The 16,186-nt window shown below is 39.6% G+C and overlaps 1 protein-coding gene across 1 annotated transcript; it reads left to right on the top strand.

Moving 5' to 3' along the window:
• The first annotated feature begins 326 nt into the window (after nucleotides 1-326).
• FRRS1L (ferric chelate reductase 1 like) lies at nucleotides 327-14,720 on the top strand. The gene is made up of 5 exons (XM_030943383.1): nucleotides 327-565; nucleotides 2,282-2,366; nucleotides 2,828-2,966; nucleotides 6,309-6,555; nucleotides 6,957-14,720. Exons 1-5 carry the CDS (start codon nucleotides 355-357, stop codon nucleotides 7,127-7,129), a joined length of 855 nt encoding a protein of 284 aa, XP_030799243.1. The 5' UTR covers nucleotides 327-354; the 3' UTR covers nucleotides 7,130-14,720.
• The last annotated feature ends 1,466 nt before the right edge of the window (nucleotides 14,721-16,186 follow it).

Genomic DNA, 16,186 nt, shown 5'->3' with positions numbered 1-16,186 from the left:
GGGCTCCGTGCTGCCAGGGCTGTGCCTGTGACCGCCAGCGCATCCCACTCCCGGTGCATCCCACTCCCGGTGCATCCCACTCCCGGTGCATCCCGCTCCCGGTGCATCCCGCTCCCAGCGCATCCCTCTCCCGGCGCATCCCTCTCCCGCGCACGCCGCTCCCCCGCGCATCCCCGGCACACGCCGCCCCGACACCTTTTCCCCCCAGCACCCTCCCGGTCCGTCTCTTCGCCCACCGCCGCGGTCCCTCCGGCACCGCCCGTGCCCGGGGCTGGATCCCCCCGGCCGCCGCCCCCGCTCCCCCGCGGAGCCGCGCTCGGGCGCCGCCGCCTCCCCCCCCCCGCCGCCGCCGCCATGGCGGAGCGGAGCCGCGGCGCTCGGCGGCGGCTGCTGCTGCTGCTGCTGCTGCTCCTGGCCGGCTCCGCCGCCAGCCCGGCGGAGGAGGGCGGCGGGCGGCGGGAGGCGGGCGGCGGGGAGCACGGCGAGGAGGCGGCGCGGCACCACGACTCCTCGTACGGCACCTTCGCCAGCGAGTTCTACGACCTGCGCTACCTCTCCGAGGAGGGTGCGGCGGCGGCGGGGCCGGGCGGCGGGGCCGGGCGGGGCGCGGCGGGCGAGGGGCCCGGGCCGGGAGGGAGCTCCGGGCCGGGAGGGAGCGCCGGGCCGGGCCGGGCCGGGCGGGCGCGGGGGGTGGCGGGCGGGAGGCGGTGGCAGCGCTGTTCAGCACGAAGGCCAGCGCCCGCCGCCATCTTCCGCCGGCCCGGCCGCCTCAGCCGGCGCTGCCGCTCGGGGCCGGGGCTGCAGGGGGGCCCGGGTGCCCTGCCCCGCTTTCCGCAGAGCCGCCGCCTCGCTCCGCGGGCGTCCCGGCCACGGAATCCCTGGGCACGGCATCCCCGGACAGGGCATCCCCGGGCACGGCATGCGCCCGGGTGGGAGCTCGGGCCGGGAGCCGTCGCCTTCCGCAGAGCGGGGCCAGCCGGCAGCCCCTCGCCTTCCCCTCTTGCAAAGGTTTCCGAGCTGGTGGCGTAAAAAGGAGTCCTGGGGTGTGTGGGCTTCGAAAGGACGTGTGATGTCCTAAAGTGTCAAGAAGCAGCGTGGTCGTGCATTTTGGTGTGTGGTTTTTTTTTTTTAATTTACAAATGGTGGAATGTTAAAGCACCGCTTTTGCAGCTAGGCTGCGTGGAAAACCATTTGTTCAATGGGTTTGAAAATAAGTAAGGAGTGAGAAAATTCCATGTCCTGTGACCTGTGTTTAAGTAATGCACCACTACACGCTGCTGTGAAATTCTGCAAACTTATTTATGCAGGGTAATTTACCTGCCCTTGATACAGTTAGTATAACTGTGATTTGCAGCTTACAGAATACTTTCTCCATTACCATTGTCAGAAATCTAGGGAAGTAAATCAGGGCTCCCGAATGCCCAAAGTTGTGTAGGTCAAAAATTTGTGTGCTGGTGCTGTAACTAACTGCAGTGTTAATTTCCCACTCAATGAAGCACTTTTCCTACTCAGTGAAGCATTTTCAGAGGACTTTATAGTTCCACAGCTAGCACTTTGGTTTTTATCTGGCTAACTAAAAGAACATCCTATTAAAATATCTGCACTTATGCAACAGACACCACAAGCCAAGACTGAATAGGTCTGTTAGTAAACTTTCTCACTTTTTCTTTGGTGCTACAGTCCAGATGGGATAGGTTGGAATCATAACTCTCACAGTCTGGCTCTTCTGGGTCTGCCATCACAAGTGATTGAAGGCATCACTGCAGGCAATTCCCTGCCCTAATACTCTTTTACCTTTTACTGCAATGTGTGTTTTATTTTACTTCATAAAGGAAGATGTACTATAAGGTCTTTTCAGTATCAATTCCTACAGCTCTTCATCTGGTGCCCTGTCTGCATTTATACCCAGTGCTGTCATTTATGGCTAAGGACTCAGTTCCCTTACGGATTTCCTGAAGGGACTATGAGTGCACAAGGAGAGGATGCACTGCAATAGTCCATGATCCTGCTGCCTTACATTTAACTTTTGCCCTCCAGCATTCTTCTCTCCCCTTGATGAATGTAGGAAACGTTAGAAAAGTTTTGTTTTCAGTTATTTATGTTACTTTGTTACCTGGATCCAGGATCATCTGAGTAGTGGCTTTTGTATGTGGCAAAGTAGGCACTCATCTGAACAGTTCAGTTATCAGCAAAGTAAATGCTACTGGAAGACCTTCTCTTTAGTATTATTGATTTTTAGTCCTTGTATTTTATTTAGTAATGGTTTATTCTGATTATACAGGTTACCCTTTTCCTACTGCTCCTCCTGTGGACCCATTTGCAAAAATCAGAGTGGATGACTGTGGAAAAACCAAGGGATGCTTCAGGTCAGTCTGAGATAAGAGTGCAGATGCCTTTATCTTTACAGATGGTGACTCTGTTGGTGTTTCATAGTCATTTTAATAAATGCTTGCTATTTAAGACCATACTGCTATGGTATGGCCTTATTTGAGGACATATATTGAGGACATTAGTTTATTTAAGAATACCTGTCATAGTTATGGACCTACAGTTCTTTCCTGTATTTTTATGAAGCACTTAAAAAACCAGGGCAATGAAGGCCAACAGAGTAATATTTTGTGTTACTGTTTGCTGTACTTGTTGAATACTATACACTAAAAGAGTAATACTTGCAAAAAATTAATGCTACTTTACGTCCAGCAGAATATATGCTTTACTGCCATTGTAGCAAAATACATTATTTTAGTTTTTTCTTGCAAAACCTTAATTAAGTTCCATAGCAGGAAATTTCAAGGAAAATGTTATGTATATTTCCAATTCCATTTAGGTATGGTAAGCCTGGATGCAATGCAGAGACTTGTGACTACTTTCTAAGTTACCGCAGAATTGGAGCTGATGTTGAATTTGAGTTGAGTGCTGACACAGATGGCTGGGTGGCAGTGGGATTTTCCTCAGACAAGAAAATGGTAAGATATGTACAGTTTTTCGTGTTGGCAATATACACACACGTTCACATGCTGGGATATGAATGGTTTATGTACATGTATTTATTTGATCTGTGAGAAACAGAGCACATAAGGTAAAACTGGCTTGCTGAAAACAAAGCACCATTCAGTAGCCCCCCTGGGAGCACTGCCTCACAGAAAACTCCTTCATCCTTCCTAACATCTCCTTTCCCTTCTTCTCTGAGAACTGCAACAGTATTTCAGTTCAGCTCTGAATGTTTGAATGTCACTAGCTTTTTGCCTTTTCATTAGAAAAGCCCTCAGGGATAAGCCAATTCACATGGAAATGTCCTGTTGTGCTTTATATCAGTGTAAATTGGGCAAAAGACACATCATAAACTGAATAGCAAATAATTTTATTCTTGAGAAAATCAGCTTACTTTCAGCAGTATAAATGTTTATATCACTTTTGTTTAACTTGGGAAATTTTTTAGTTTCTTTCATACCCATGTGTTGTTCCAGAGAAGCCACAAATCTGTGAGAAAATTACTCCGGCTAATTTAAACATTTATACTCAAGAAGGAAGTCTTGTTAAAATTTGTTCTCTCTCCTCTGGATTGTTATTGGGTTCTGTTTTATGCTTATTCCTGTACTTGCTTTTAATTCAAAAGCTCCACTTTTCATTGAATTTCAATGAGCAAAACAGAAGCATGTAATGTGTGGACTTTAAAAAATGTGGGCAATAGATGACTTATGCAAAAATGTGTTGCCTGTGATCCTTGGTAAAATGTTTAGGATTAAAATGCGGTTTATAGTATCGGTGTTCATGTACAGAAACTCTCCTGAGTATATAGAACAATACTGGACCTATGTCCTAAATCACAAGTCAAAGAAAGGACTGTTTCTTGTGGTGTTGAAAATAGCAGTCTGAAAAAATACAGGAATTAGATGTCCTGGGATAGGACCCACAAAAAAGGTGAATTGGAAGGCTTGCACTGACTTAACAGCAGTTTTATAAAGTCCCATCCTCTGAAATTGCTCTCCTCAATTCACTCTTGTTTACACTTTTTGGGCCTGAAGCTGCAACAATGTCCTTGGTTCTCAGGCTGGAAAAGGATTGTTTTGTCTAAATAAACTGTGAAGAGAACTTGCTAACACTTTATATGAAGTTCAGAGTTATATACTAATGCAGTACACAATCTGGAAAATATGAAAGCTAAAACTTAAGGCATCATTTGACCCAAAATGAGAAACAGAAAGAAAATATGAGGACAAGTGCGTCTCAGGCATTACTAGATATGTTTTAATATGACACTGTAAATAAACACAAGACAATAGGTTTTTGTGTCATAAAGAACAGTTAATTTCACAAGGAACTGTTTGTGGTTTTGATGTAAAGAACAGCTTTACAGCCAAATTTTGAGAAGAATTTAGAAGCTTGCCAATTCAGGTACTCAACAGGGTTTTCAAAGCAGCTCAGCACCTCTAAGTATCTGTCCCCAAACTATCAGATTGTGTTACCAGTTTGTACCTCTGAGGTACCTGCAGTGGACCCCAGGATCCCACTGCCCTCCTCTCATGAGCCACTTGGAAAGCAGGCACAGCAAGCAGCAGGTTAAGTCTGAGCTTCTGGTAAAAAGAATAAAGGAAGTGTAAAGTAAAAGGTTTTGCTTCCAAATTTGTTCCACATATCATATAATGCCCATAAGTCAGCTGGGCTAAACCAGCTAGCATCTCTCTTCCTCTCTGGCTCTCCTGCTGACTTCATCTTTTTCACAACTTCCAGGATGTTTTGGTGTCCTGGGATGCACAGGCTTTGATGATAAAATGGGTCTGGGTCAAAACAGCTTAGCTCTGAGAAATGGGCTGTGCTTTGGAGGCCCTAATCAAAATGGTGTGGCCTGGATAGCTTCAGAAGTTAAGGAAAAAAAACTATTTTGTGTCCTCAATAGATTTTTTTAAAGTTGTATGACCTATTTCTTTGTCTCAAATAACATTATGCTTTTCCACTTTCAGGCTTTTGTGCCTTGGTAGGATTTTGAAATGTCATTCTGTTAACTGAGATTCAGAATGGTTTTTTCTTTCCTTTTTAGTTTTCTTCCTTCAGTGTAAAAACACCTTTATTTTTGCCTCTTTGTACTTAAGAATGAGGGATTTGTGCTTAGATGTATAAAAGTTAAACTTGGGAAATAAGTTATGGAGAACAGTGATAGTCTCAAGATGAGCTGGAAAGGTCTGCAGCAGCACCAAGGTGCAGAAACTGTTCAAGGATGTGTTTTACCTAGTTGTCCCCTTTCCACCCACTTCTTGCACATCTTTTACAAATGCACATTGCAATATTCCCATAGTGCTGAAATACACCCTTTTTCTCTCTTTTCCCTGTAATAAAGAACTAAGGGATGATCACAGTAGCAAGCATCATGTCTTTCATCAGGATCACATGTCAGAAGGATATGGGAGGGGTAGGGCCTGTGTTTAATACAGCAGTGATAGCTTGGCACTCATCCAGCTTGGATAGTGTTCTGATGGCTCTTGGTGCTAAGACTGCTATGGGGTAGTACTCCTGAAGTTCCTGCTCATCCCTGTGCTCTACCACTCTGTCAGTCACCTTGAGTAACTACTCCAGCAACTCCTTTAGTATTTCCATGAATGACCTTTACAAATAAGTGGCTCCTTCTTCCTTCTGTCTCTTGGTTCTTTGATGGCTGCTTATGCTAAGTGAAGAAGCACATATTGATTTTATTTTTTCTTTGTATCTTGTGGTATACTGTATTTTGTTATTACAACATTTCTTATAAGAAATAAGAGATACGAGAAATTATGTTCCCAAAGTGAACATGAGAAGAGATTAGAAAAGACTTATTGTAATCAATGCTATTATTTTCTCATATGTAGTAGGTTTGTTTCCTCTGTCTCACTAAAGTATATTGGTTTTCTGCCCATGAGTTCATGCAGTGGATTTTGTATACCTCAGGGATTCAAGATTGCAACATTTTATGCAGCAGTATGCCAGAACTTCACAAATAACAAAAGGAAACAGCCTTCCACAAATCAATTAATTATGTGGTGTCAGAGTGATATATCCTACAAATATATGTTAAGTAAAAGAACTCTTAGAAAGATGCAAAAGAGAATTCACAGGTAGTAAGGGTATGTAACTATTGCTAATCACTTAATGTGCTTTTCAATCTTACTGAAGACACCTGGTTAGGGATACAAATATTTGTGTATATATAACTTGGAAAGAAGGAAAGAGCATCCCAGGTCTTGATTAGCTTTGAATAATTATAAATATATACATAAATGAGGAAGTGTTTTATGACCCTTTTGTTGGCCATCTTTGAATTTTTTTTAACCTTGTAGGGAGGAGATGATGTCATGGCTTGTGTTCATGATGATAACGGAAGAGTCCGAATACAGCACTTCTATAATGTTGGTCAGTGGGCTAAAGAAATCCAGAGAAATCCTGCTAGGGATGAGGAAGGGGTTTTTGAAAACAACCGTGTAACGTGTCGATTCAAGCGTCCTGTCTATGTTCCCCGAGAAGAAACCATTGTAGACTTGCACTTGAGTTGGTACTACCTGTTTGCCTGGGGCCCAGCAATCCAGGGTAAGTTGATCTCACCAACTGAGTTGATGTGCCAAAATTGATGAATGTCTTTCAATTACGTGATTCTTACTAGACACACCCTCTGCCCCCCCTTTTTTTTAATGAGCTAAAATTCTGGCAGCGTGATGCTTAAAAAAAGAGACAGGATGTGTCTTGTTTTCCTGGCTATATATCTACTATCCCCACTTCTTAAAGCTGAATTTAGAAGAACTTCATAACTAGAAGTTTCTTAATTCATTTGAAGGATGTTTGTTGTTTACTTGAATTTCATTTGTACTCCCTGACAGCATAATATTGCATGCTTCCATAAGTTTGAAAATTACCTCCCTGCCTGTTGCTTCAGTAGAGTTACAGAAAAAATTGCATCTGACGTTATTTCTTTCTGCCCTTACCTGCTAAAGGTTCTATAACTCGTCACGATATCGACTCTCCACCGGTGTCAGAGCGCGTTGTCAGCATTTACAAGTACGAAGATATTTTCATGCCTTCAGCTGCCTATCAGACCTTCTCTTCTCCATTCTGCTTGCTCCTCATTGTTGCACTGACCTTCTATTTATTGATGGGAACCCCATGACCAATGGAAAATAGCAAGAATTTGGCAGTGGAAGTTTCTCAGGATGGACGGCTATATGGATGGACAATGCATTTTTCTTTTGAAATTTATATCACATCACCATCCTCATCTAGCTGCTTTTGAACATAGTTAGCTTCTCAGAAGAGTGAAATAACCATCTCCCTTGAGTGGCAGAGTGGTGGCAAATCATTTAAGAAAATCAGTGAACACATAGAAGAGTATTTTCAGTGTTGTGATTACTTGCTTAAGGAAAATGAGACTTTTGTAAAATCAATGTGTGTATGTGTGTGTGTGTTTGGGAGGGGTGCCTGTATGTGTGTTCAGGTGAATTTAGTGATGGACATCTTATCAAATAACAAAATTGCCTTCCAAATTGCTACAAAAAAGCAAATTTGGGAAAACACTGAAATGCTATTTGGTACTTCTAGAGCAGAGAGCACAACTCCAAGTGCAGTTTCTAATCTTAAGACCTGGAAACCAACACAGCAGTATAAAAACTGCCCTTCAGTAGTGGATAGTTCTCCCAATTTCTTCTTTTTTTTTTCAATATTTTTCAAAGTGTACTTGCTGTAGTACTTTCCAAAACTAAACTTGCATATTCAAGCATTAGCATGGTTTTTTTAACAGAAATAGGTGATGAATGTCTTTATTGTGTTTCAATAGCCTTTTTGAAGGAAATGCCTACTTCTTTTATGAGTGAGATATAAAATAATTTAAACAAGGGGAAGGGAGAATACAGCAATATAAATTCTCCATACATGGGAAAACCAGGTGTAAAACATGCAGACTATAAAAGTTCCCAACAAGCCATAGGATGTCCTCCTAATAGATTAAATCAATGTTTCTCTTTTTATGAAAAAAAAAACAATTTTGCTGACATGTAAATATATTTTTAAGTAATTGTGCAGTAGTATGAAGTAATCGCTTTTTCTGTGTTGTATGCCACTAAATCCTGTTCATGTTAAGGGTGACTGTAGGCAGCTGGTGTAATCTTACAAAGAAATATAAATGAGATTACTTGTAAGGAAAGACAGGGATTAATAAGAACAGCAGTATCTTTCATTCATCAAACCACTGCTAAAATATAGGTATTGTGGAAAAAGATGATCTAAAGAGGAAATACATTAGCTGTTTTTATCACCATAAAATAGTACAAGAGGAATGCTAAAATTTACAGAGATGAAAAGTGTCAAAATGCATTTATGAGCCGCAGACTATAACAAAAACTTGAAGAATTTCTGTTCTTTACATAATAGGAAGTGTATGACATGTTTACATATAGCAGTCAAATGTGTTTAGGTAAGGTTACTCATTCACTTTCCAACTTACACAAAAATTCTACTTAAGTAGAATTAAAGTCTGACTAGTGCCAAAGTTTTATCTAATGTGATACACTTGAGGACTCTCTAACATAGAATCTGGTAAAGTATATGTAATGCAACTCCTTTCTATTCTCATTGCTGCATGGAGTATAAAATGATTAATTAGCTTGGTTGGGTTTGCATCATTATTCACAGATTGATGTCTGTAGACCTAAGTTTTTTTAGGCTCCAAATTCTTCAAACTTATACTTAAGGTATATGAATTAGATTGAAGATGAACTTAACTTCATAACAAACACTTTATCCCTATTTCAAAAGATTGATTAATATTTTATATTTTCATTGATGTCTTTAAGGATTCGTTCACTTAAAATTACTAGACTAGAGTTCAGGAAAAGGAAGAGAAATACAGAAGTGAACTTCTAAAGTGCATACAGTAGCTTTATTTAGTACAAATTACTTCTCTCAGGTTGGTTAACTTACTCATCATCTGATCAAGTAGAGACCACCTAGTAAGGTCTGCTTTGGCCCACAACAGCTGTGTAATTTAGCCTTAAGATTGGCTGGAGCAGATAAGCAAAAGCCTGGATAATGAGCTTTACATTCAGCAAACAGGTGAAGTGAAGAAATCATTAGGGTAAATTCTTTCTCTCAGGCAGCCGAGATATTGCAGTTCTTTCTCAGAGCCTGAGGGTTGCTTTAGTTTATGGCTTGGTTTTTACTGTTTCAGCTGTTTACTTGATTACCCACTAAAGGGCTAATTTAATAATTTAAAGGTACTGAACTTGGATAGAAACACGGTTTGGCTTCTCTTTTCTTCTTTAATAGAGCTCTGGATTTAGGATAGGATTTCAGCCTGGTTGGACCTGAGCACACAGGTATGTTATAGATGACAATAATAATAGCAAGGTAAAATTGTGTGACAGAGCTGTCAATCTGTTTTCTACATATATGGAGCCAGATGTGGTTAAAGTTCAGGATTAGAAGCAAGAGCAAAGTAGTTTACATTATTTTTTTATTCCTTTTTCAAATTACTTGTCAGTGTGCTGTGTTTTTGTTGTCATACTTTTCTCTTGTTGAAGTACTAGCAGAAGTGTGCACTTCTAAAAAATCTTTCATCTAAGCTTCACAGTACTTAATTAGCCTAATAAAGTGTTTCTAATCAAAAGGGAGGAAATAAAAGGCCGCAGGAAGCAGCAAAACAATCTATTATATGGCATTTAAATGGATGGTTGAGTTTAGCACTGAGTTTATCTAAGAGTTCCTCCTCACAGTGGGAAAATCAAGACTGTGGAATCCAAGTTGCCAAACAATGGAGGTATGAGTATCTAGAAGTTGGTAGTTGGGATGAAATCTGAGGAGAGAAAGGTTATAAGGGAAACGTGGTATGTAAGCTTGTATGATATTTGGTAAGTGTTAACATTTGAGTGGGCATAGTAACTTGTCATGGAGACTATTTTGGGTTTCACATGTTGTCTTCTTGTTTTTCTTTTTAATATTGAAAAGCAGGATTTATCCCTGTTACACAAAGTTACTATAAAGTAACAGACTTCAAAGTAATTTTTAATTGATTGTGGCATTTCAAAGATTTTTTGTTTTATTATTTTTTCTAATTGACTGGTACTAACACAAACTAGAAGAAAAGATGTGCTTTGGAAAAGGAGGCAGATACTTCCCACTCCAAATAATTTTTTGTTTCTTTAGTGTGATTACTACCAAACAACTATTTAAGAATACATTTCCTAAGTGCTTTAATTTTAAGAATTTCTTTCTACAGAATGACTTCATACAGAGGCATTGAGTTTAGAGAGAGCATATATAGAGTATGGTGTTGTTTGGAAATTTGACTGTGGCTACTAATTAGAAAGGTTTTTTTTTTTCATATTTTTTTCATTGCTGGTATCAGATAACTGGGTTTTTTTAAGGTATAGGTGAAATGCTAATTGATTTCTCCCTCAAAAAAAAAAAGCACCTAACTGATTTGGTAATGTAATTGGATAATGGGTGATGGTGTCTTCTGTTATTACAAGGGAAGTATTCTGTTTTTGAAAGAGAATGTATTGATGAGAAAAGTTTGAACTCCCTCTATGGCCTTCTTTGTCTTGATGGGTTTTGCACTACTTGGATAGTAAGAAAATAAACACTTGTGGCCTCCCTAGTCTGAAGAAACCCCCAGTCTGGGTTAAATGATGTTAAAGCTGTGTTTGGCACTGACTTTCCCAATCTTCAGCACAGGGATTAGAGAATCACTGGCGTGTGGTGTACGTCAGCATGGCACCCAGGCAGTGGTCTTGGAGCTCACTTGGGGCACCATATCCTGAAAAAAGAGCCCTGCGACTGCCTCTATGTACTAAATAGCTAAGAAGTTATTTCTTAGTAACTGCTATAAGTTCAAGGGAAGACAGAGGCGTTCTTTTCTCTTTTCTTTTTTTTTTCTGTTCTTACTTTCTCATCCCTCCAATGCATGAGAGATTTACAAAAAAGAAAATTATTCCAGTTTTAGAGGGTAGACCCTCTGTCTGGCCTTTCACATCTTTTCTTGGTCCATTGGCATTTGCACTTTCCAGTACTCCAGAGGCAGAATTAAAGTTTATATGCAAATTATTTAACTTTAATAGCATTTAAATGGCATTTTGTTACTCTATGGTTTCATTAGTTTGGCACACTGTTGTGTAGCAGGTGTACTTCCCCCCACCCTCTTCTTGTTTTAACATCTCCAAATAATTTCCCCAAAGTATTTGGTAATAGACATAGCAAGAACAAAATATGTATTTCAGAGGATTACATAAGGTCTAATACCAGTTATTTTCAGAAGTAGCTATTATGTTAGTGTTTTATACAGAAGATGACTTTGCATAGAGCCTTAGATTTATAATAGAATCAGAAATACTTTTAAATATTACAGTGTTTCAGTGCTTCATGGAGCTGTGGATGTGCATGGCTTACAAGAATTGATGTGATCCTTTTCAACCCCATGTAATGAAACTGGCAAAGCAGTTTGCTTGAATGCTGCACAGTGAGGCATTGGTGACTCCAGACAGTTTGGAACAGAAGAATGGAGAGACTGGTAGTAAGGACAAATAACAAAGAAGGGCTAATGGTTTTGGCGTAATTTCTGGTTTTTGTATAAATTTACATGTGGCAGTGCCCATCTGGCAGTGTTTATTTATGCAAGTAAGTATTACTTGATGTACAGTTAGGAAGGAGTAGAGTCTGACTTGAGAGAGATTTTGGCTGTCAGACAGGTCCCAGCTGTTTAAGGGCTGATGATCAGGTCAGACCATGCCACAAGATGTCCTCTGCTGTCAAGCTCCAAGTTAAGAGCTGGAGGCTTGATCTGGCCTTCAGAGGTACAAAAACCCAACAAGACCCCAGAGGCAACAGCAGCAGTCAGCTGCAGCAGGGAGTACCTGCTCAGTTTGTAGAATGGCCAGTGACCAGGTACTCTCTGATGGCTGCAGTCTGAGTATCAAAAGATGGGAGCTCTAAATCTTAACAGCTTTGTACGTTAGCTCTTCTAATTGAAATTTTATTATCAGTATTTCTGTAGCAGTCTCTCTGGGGGGCTCTCCCTCAACCTACCCAGGATAGAGATGGATCTAAAAGGAAGATTTTAAAGAAATGTCAAGTCCTTGTGTACAAAAATTACTAAAAAAAAGAAAATAATTTTCTTAACCATATTCCAGCTTTTTACATTTTTTTTTTCTTATCTAGTTATTTATATGCAGTTTGTATGTCGAGGTATCTGATTTTTGCAAATACATAGTGAGATCTAGGTAAGCCTTCCTTTTCTAAACATTTTTTATAAATATGAAGTAATCCCTTTGGTAACTTTTTTTCTACTTTCACAGTAGGCTTGCTAGAATTATATATGCTTAAACATGGTTACTTAACTTACCTAATTTGAGCTCAGATAGTGAGGCAAAAGCAGTGCAATTTTGAAATGTCAGAGAGGATGTGTGCAGCTTATGGAGTTGATAGGTGTGAAAATGTAGACTTAAAAGACATTACTTGCTTTGAAAATCTGTGTTACAACTTGGCAGTAGCAAAAAATCTGCTGTAAAGAAGGGGACAGATTTTTTTTTCCCTTAGATTACTGAGTATTTTGGTTAGAACTCATAGGCTATATCAGGTTGGAAGAGATCCATATGGATCTTGGAGCCCAACAAACACTGTACTCCTCACAGGACTGCCTAAAACTAACCCATATGACTCAGAGCATCATCCAGATGCTCCTTGAACTTCCCTGTAGAGCCTGTTCCAGTGACTGGGCACCCTCTTAGACAAGAATCTTTTTCTAAGGTCCCATCTGAACTTCCTTTGACATGGTTCCATAGCCATTCACAACTGTTGCTTTTGCCCTCTTTCTGTGTTTCTTAGCTAAGTAGGAATGTTCTTCCAAACCAATGTGAGGTTGGAATAAGTGCAGGACTTCACATCCTCTATCTTAGAACAGCTGCTGCTCCACATAGGCTCTATCTGATCTGCAATTAAAGGCTAATTAGGAATGTCCTTACAAGATGAACTTTCATGTGGCATTCTTAAGACATTTTCTGTAAAGGTGTTTTACTCTTTAGAGCATTACAAAATTACTAGTACTTTTCTGAACTGTTTCTAAATGATTCTTAAATTCATATTTGCATTCTTGAAGAAGTAATTGGATTTTTCAGAAGTGCTGAGCAGCTGCAAATCTGTTATGGCTCCAATGCTTACTCAGGGAAGCGAACATTTTATGGTAACTCGTGATTTAGCTTCATCTCTCTCTCTTAGTTTTGACGTCATTCAGTTTAATTTCCTGTGGTGGTATTGGTAGAAGACTAAATAAATGAAAAAATCACTTAGGTTTTGTGCTAAGGAATAAAAATATTCCTGCTGATTTTTCACAACAGTGATCTGTAAGATTTAGAAAATGAAAAGTATTCTTAACAGAATTAATATTTAGGCAATGTGATTTATCTGAAGATATTTGTGTGTGCATGTAAAGTCTGAGAATTATACAAGATTATACGAGATAGTCTAAATTCTGTTCTGGAGACAAGACAAAACACAGAACCTTACATGTTCCCTGACTCCTAGCTGATTTTGGGGAGGCAGAATGATACAGGAAGAAAATATATAAACCTGAGCTATTATGTGTGTGGTGTTTATGTTTGCAGTTCTTACACACACACTCCTTCTTTCTTCAATACAAAAATTATCCTCAGACGTACTACAGTGTTATTTTCATTTTTTTTTTGCATATAAGCTGAAACAATAATAAGTTCAATAAGTCAAAAGAATGTTGTCATATAGAGTATTAGGGTAATAAGAAAGGAAGCACAGATGCCACAGTTAAACCTAGGAGGAAAAAAAAATCTTGTTATTTAATGGTATCTGTTTCTGAAATACTTTCTGAAATACAGAAAGCAATGGGTTCTTTTTCAGTTTTTTACTTTTGGTGATATGAAATGAATGATAAATATTGAAATATAAAAAATTACAATAGAATTTTAAAAGCTGGAGTTATCATTTAAGTCTTGACAAAGAGATTCAAATATTAAATTTCAGACCTATTAACTCATTAGAAAAATGAAACAATGGGACCCTGACATTTGTGTGTGATGTTCCCAGCCTTTATTTAGGTAGATATATTTTATTAGCATGTTGAGTTCTGTTTAGGTTATAGCTGATGCCTGATATATCTTGGTATTTCTGATTTATATATCCTGAGGTCTGGTTTGCTTTAACCTCTTTGCAAATAAGCTGGCTGTCATAACTATGTTAACTCTTGCCACTTGTTTCTTATTACATGAAATGTAATGGTTGAACCTGAAATGCCATCTCTACCTTTTGAATTTATTCAGTTCTTTGTCAAGACTAATATACAGATAAAACATACAAATAAGGAACTTGTAACTATAGTGTTAAGTGGTGTTCTGCATTCTCTATGCTAGGCTTCATTCTGTATGCCAATACTCAGCAGCCATGTGAAGTCAATGAGCATTTGGTTGGATAGGAATGCAGAATGGAGGTTTTGTAGTCCAGAAGAATTTGTCAAACTTCTTTGTGCTCTAGTCTTTTCAGCAAAAATAACACTGAATGAATAGATAATGAAATTACAGTGACCTATGGGACTACTTTACAATCAATGCATGCCCTAAAGTATTGCTTTGTAACATCTGTTTTATACTAAATGTTGGTGTTCAAGTGAGCCTTGTTAGCAATTTGACAGTGACAGACAATGATATTTATAAAACTGTTGCAATAAATGCCTTTTTAGTCTAAGAAAATGTGTGGTATGGCATTTATAAAGGGGAAAAAAAAGTCTCCCTGAGGTTAAAGAACCCTCTGCGCTGCCTATGTGAATAATTCCTTCCTGTGCCATGGTCTTGAATTTCTTATCCTAATTCCATTTAAGTCAGTGAGGCTGGTCATTAGCAAATTAACAGATGTGAGAAGACTGCCCTTTTTTTTCCACTATGTGAATCACAATGAAGCTGTAAGTAAATGTGATAAGTTCTATTTCAGTAAAGTATTAACCACATGGCCAATTGTTTTAAGTATGTAGGATTTAGAGGTTCCTGTGTTAGCCTCTGTGCTGTGTTTTTGTAACTATTTGATACAAATATGATCAAGATGCAGTATTACAAATTGGGTGTTCTTTATCTACTGTCATCACTGCCCTGTTCCTCGGCCAAAATGGCTTCTGAAGCAGCCAGAACAGGCTTTTGCAGAAAAGAAGAAAATGAAAGTATATTAGAAACTGACAACAGAGAGGAGGAAGTGCCATAATACTCAGAAAGCAAAAGCAGCTGTAGAAGTGTCTCAAACAGGGATGCTTCAATTTCTGAGACTGCTCGGGTTTCAGCAGGTATTTCAGCTCCTTACTCCTCCTTACTGTTGGACTAGGAAGAAAAGTTGGCTCAGGGCAACAAGAAATGTATTGCTTTTACACTGTGTGCTCTGTTTATTGTGTTTGTAGTATTATTGCAAGCCTATAGCTGCAGGCTGCAAGAAAGGATGGATCTTGTGTGTCAGCTACTTGTGCACTGTCCAAGGCATCATGATCAGTAGAGGCATTACACATACCAAATCTATTTAAATTATATTCTGTTTGTCTTGCATTACATGACTGCTGACAGACTGGTGAGGGATTTGTCACAAACTTGATGAATCCCAAACATTTCTGTGTTACTCAGATCTCTGTATATCCAGCTCGTGTTCTGTGCACGCAGCTATCGTGTGGGATAACCATGAAAGATAGTGCTCTGGATTTAGTCCATCCACAGGTCCTACTGCCACTGTTTTTCATGCTTTTTCCAGTGATTGAACACTTTTGTGTTGGTGCTATTGACTACTCTGCCTTACAACCATGCATTTGGTTCCCCTTGTTAACTGAACAAGAGTCGATCTTCTGTGTGAATCATTCAAGAGTTGCTCTGCTGATAATTTTGTACACTTTAACTGAGATGTTGAACAAACTTGTTTCTGCAATAAAGTCAGGCTCTAATCACTGGGTGCAATCAGACATGGTGTTCCCAAGGATTGGTTTTTAATTTTCACCAATATTTTGTAAATGACATTTAATTTGGAGCCTTCTCATCTTAGCAGTTGAGCTGCATAAAATAATAATTTTTTCATTAGCCCAAAATGCAAAGGTATATGCAGATGGTATGCAGATGACCTGAAGTTGCAAAGGTTGTATCTTAAATCATTGAATTTAATTTATTCTTGTTTTGCTTTTGGTACTAGTGAA

The sequence above is a fragment of the Camarhynchus parvulus genome, chromosome 2 (assembly GCF_901933205.1).
Source record: "Camarhynchus parvulus chromosome 2, STF_HiC, whole genome shotgun sequence".
In the NCBI taxonomy this organism is placed as follows: domain Eukaryota; kingdom Metazoa; phylum Chordata; class Aves; order Passeriformes; family Thraupidae; genus Camarhynchus; species Camarhynchus parvulus.
This window is presented reverse-complemented; position numbering and strand designations above follow the sequence as displayed.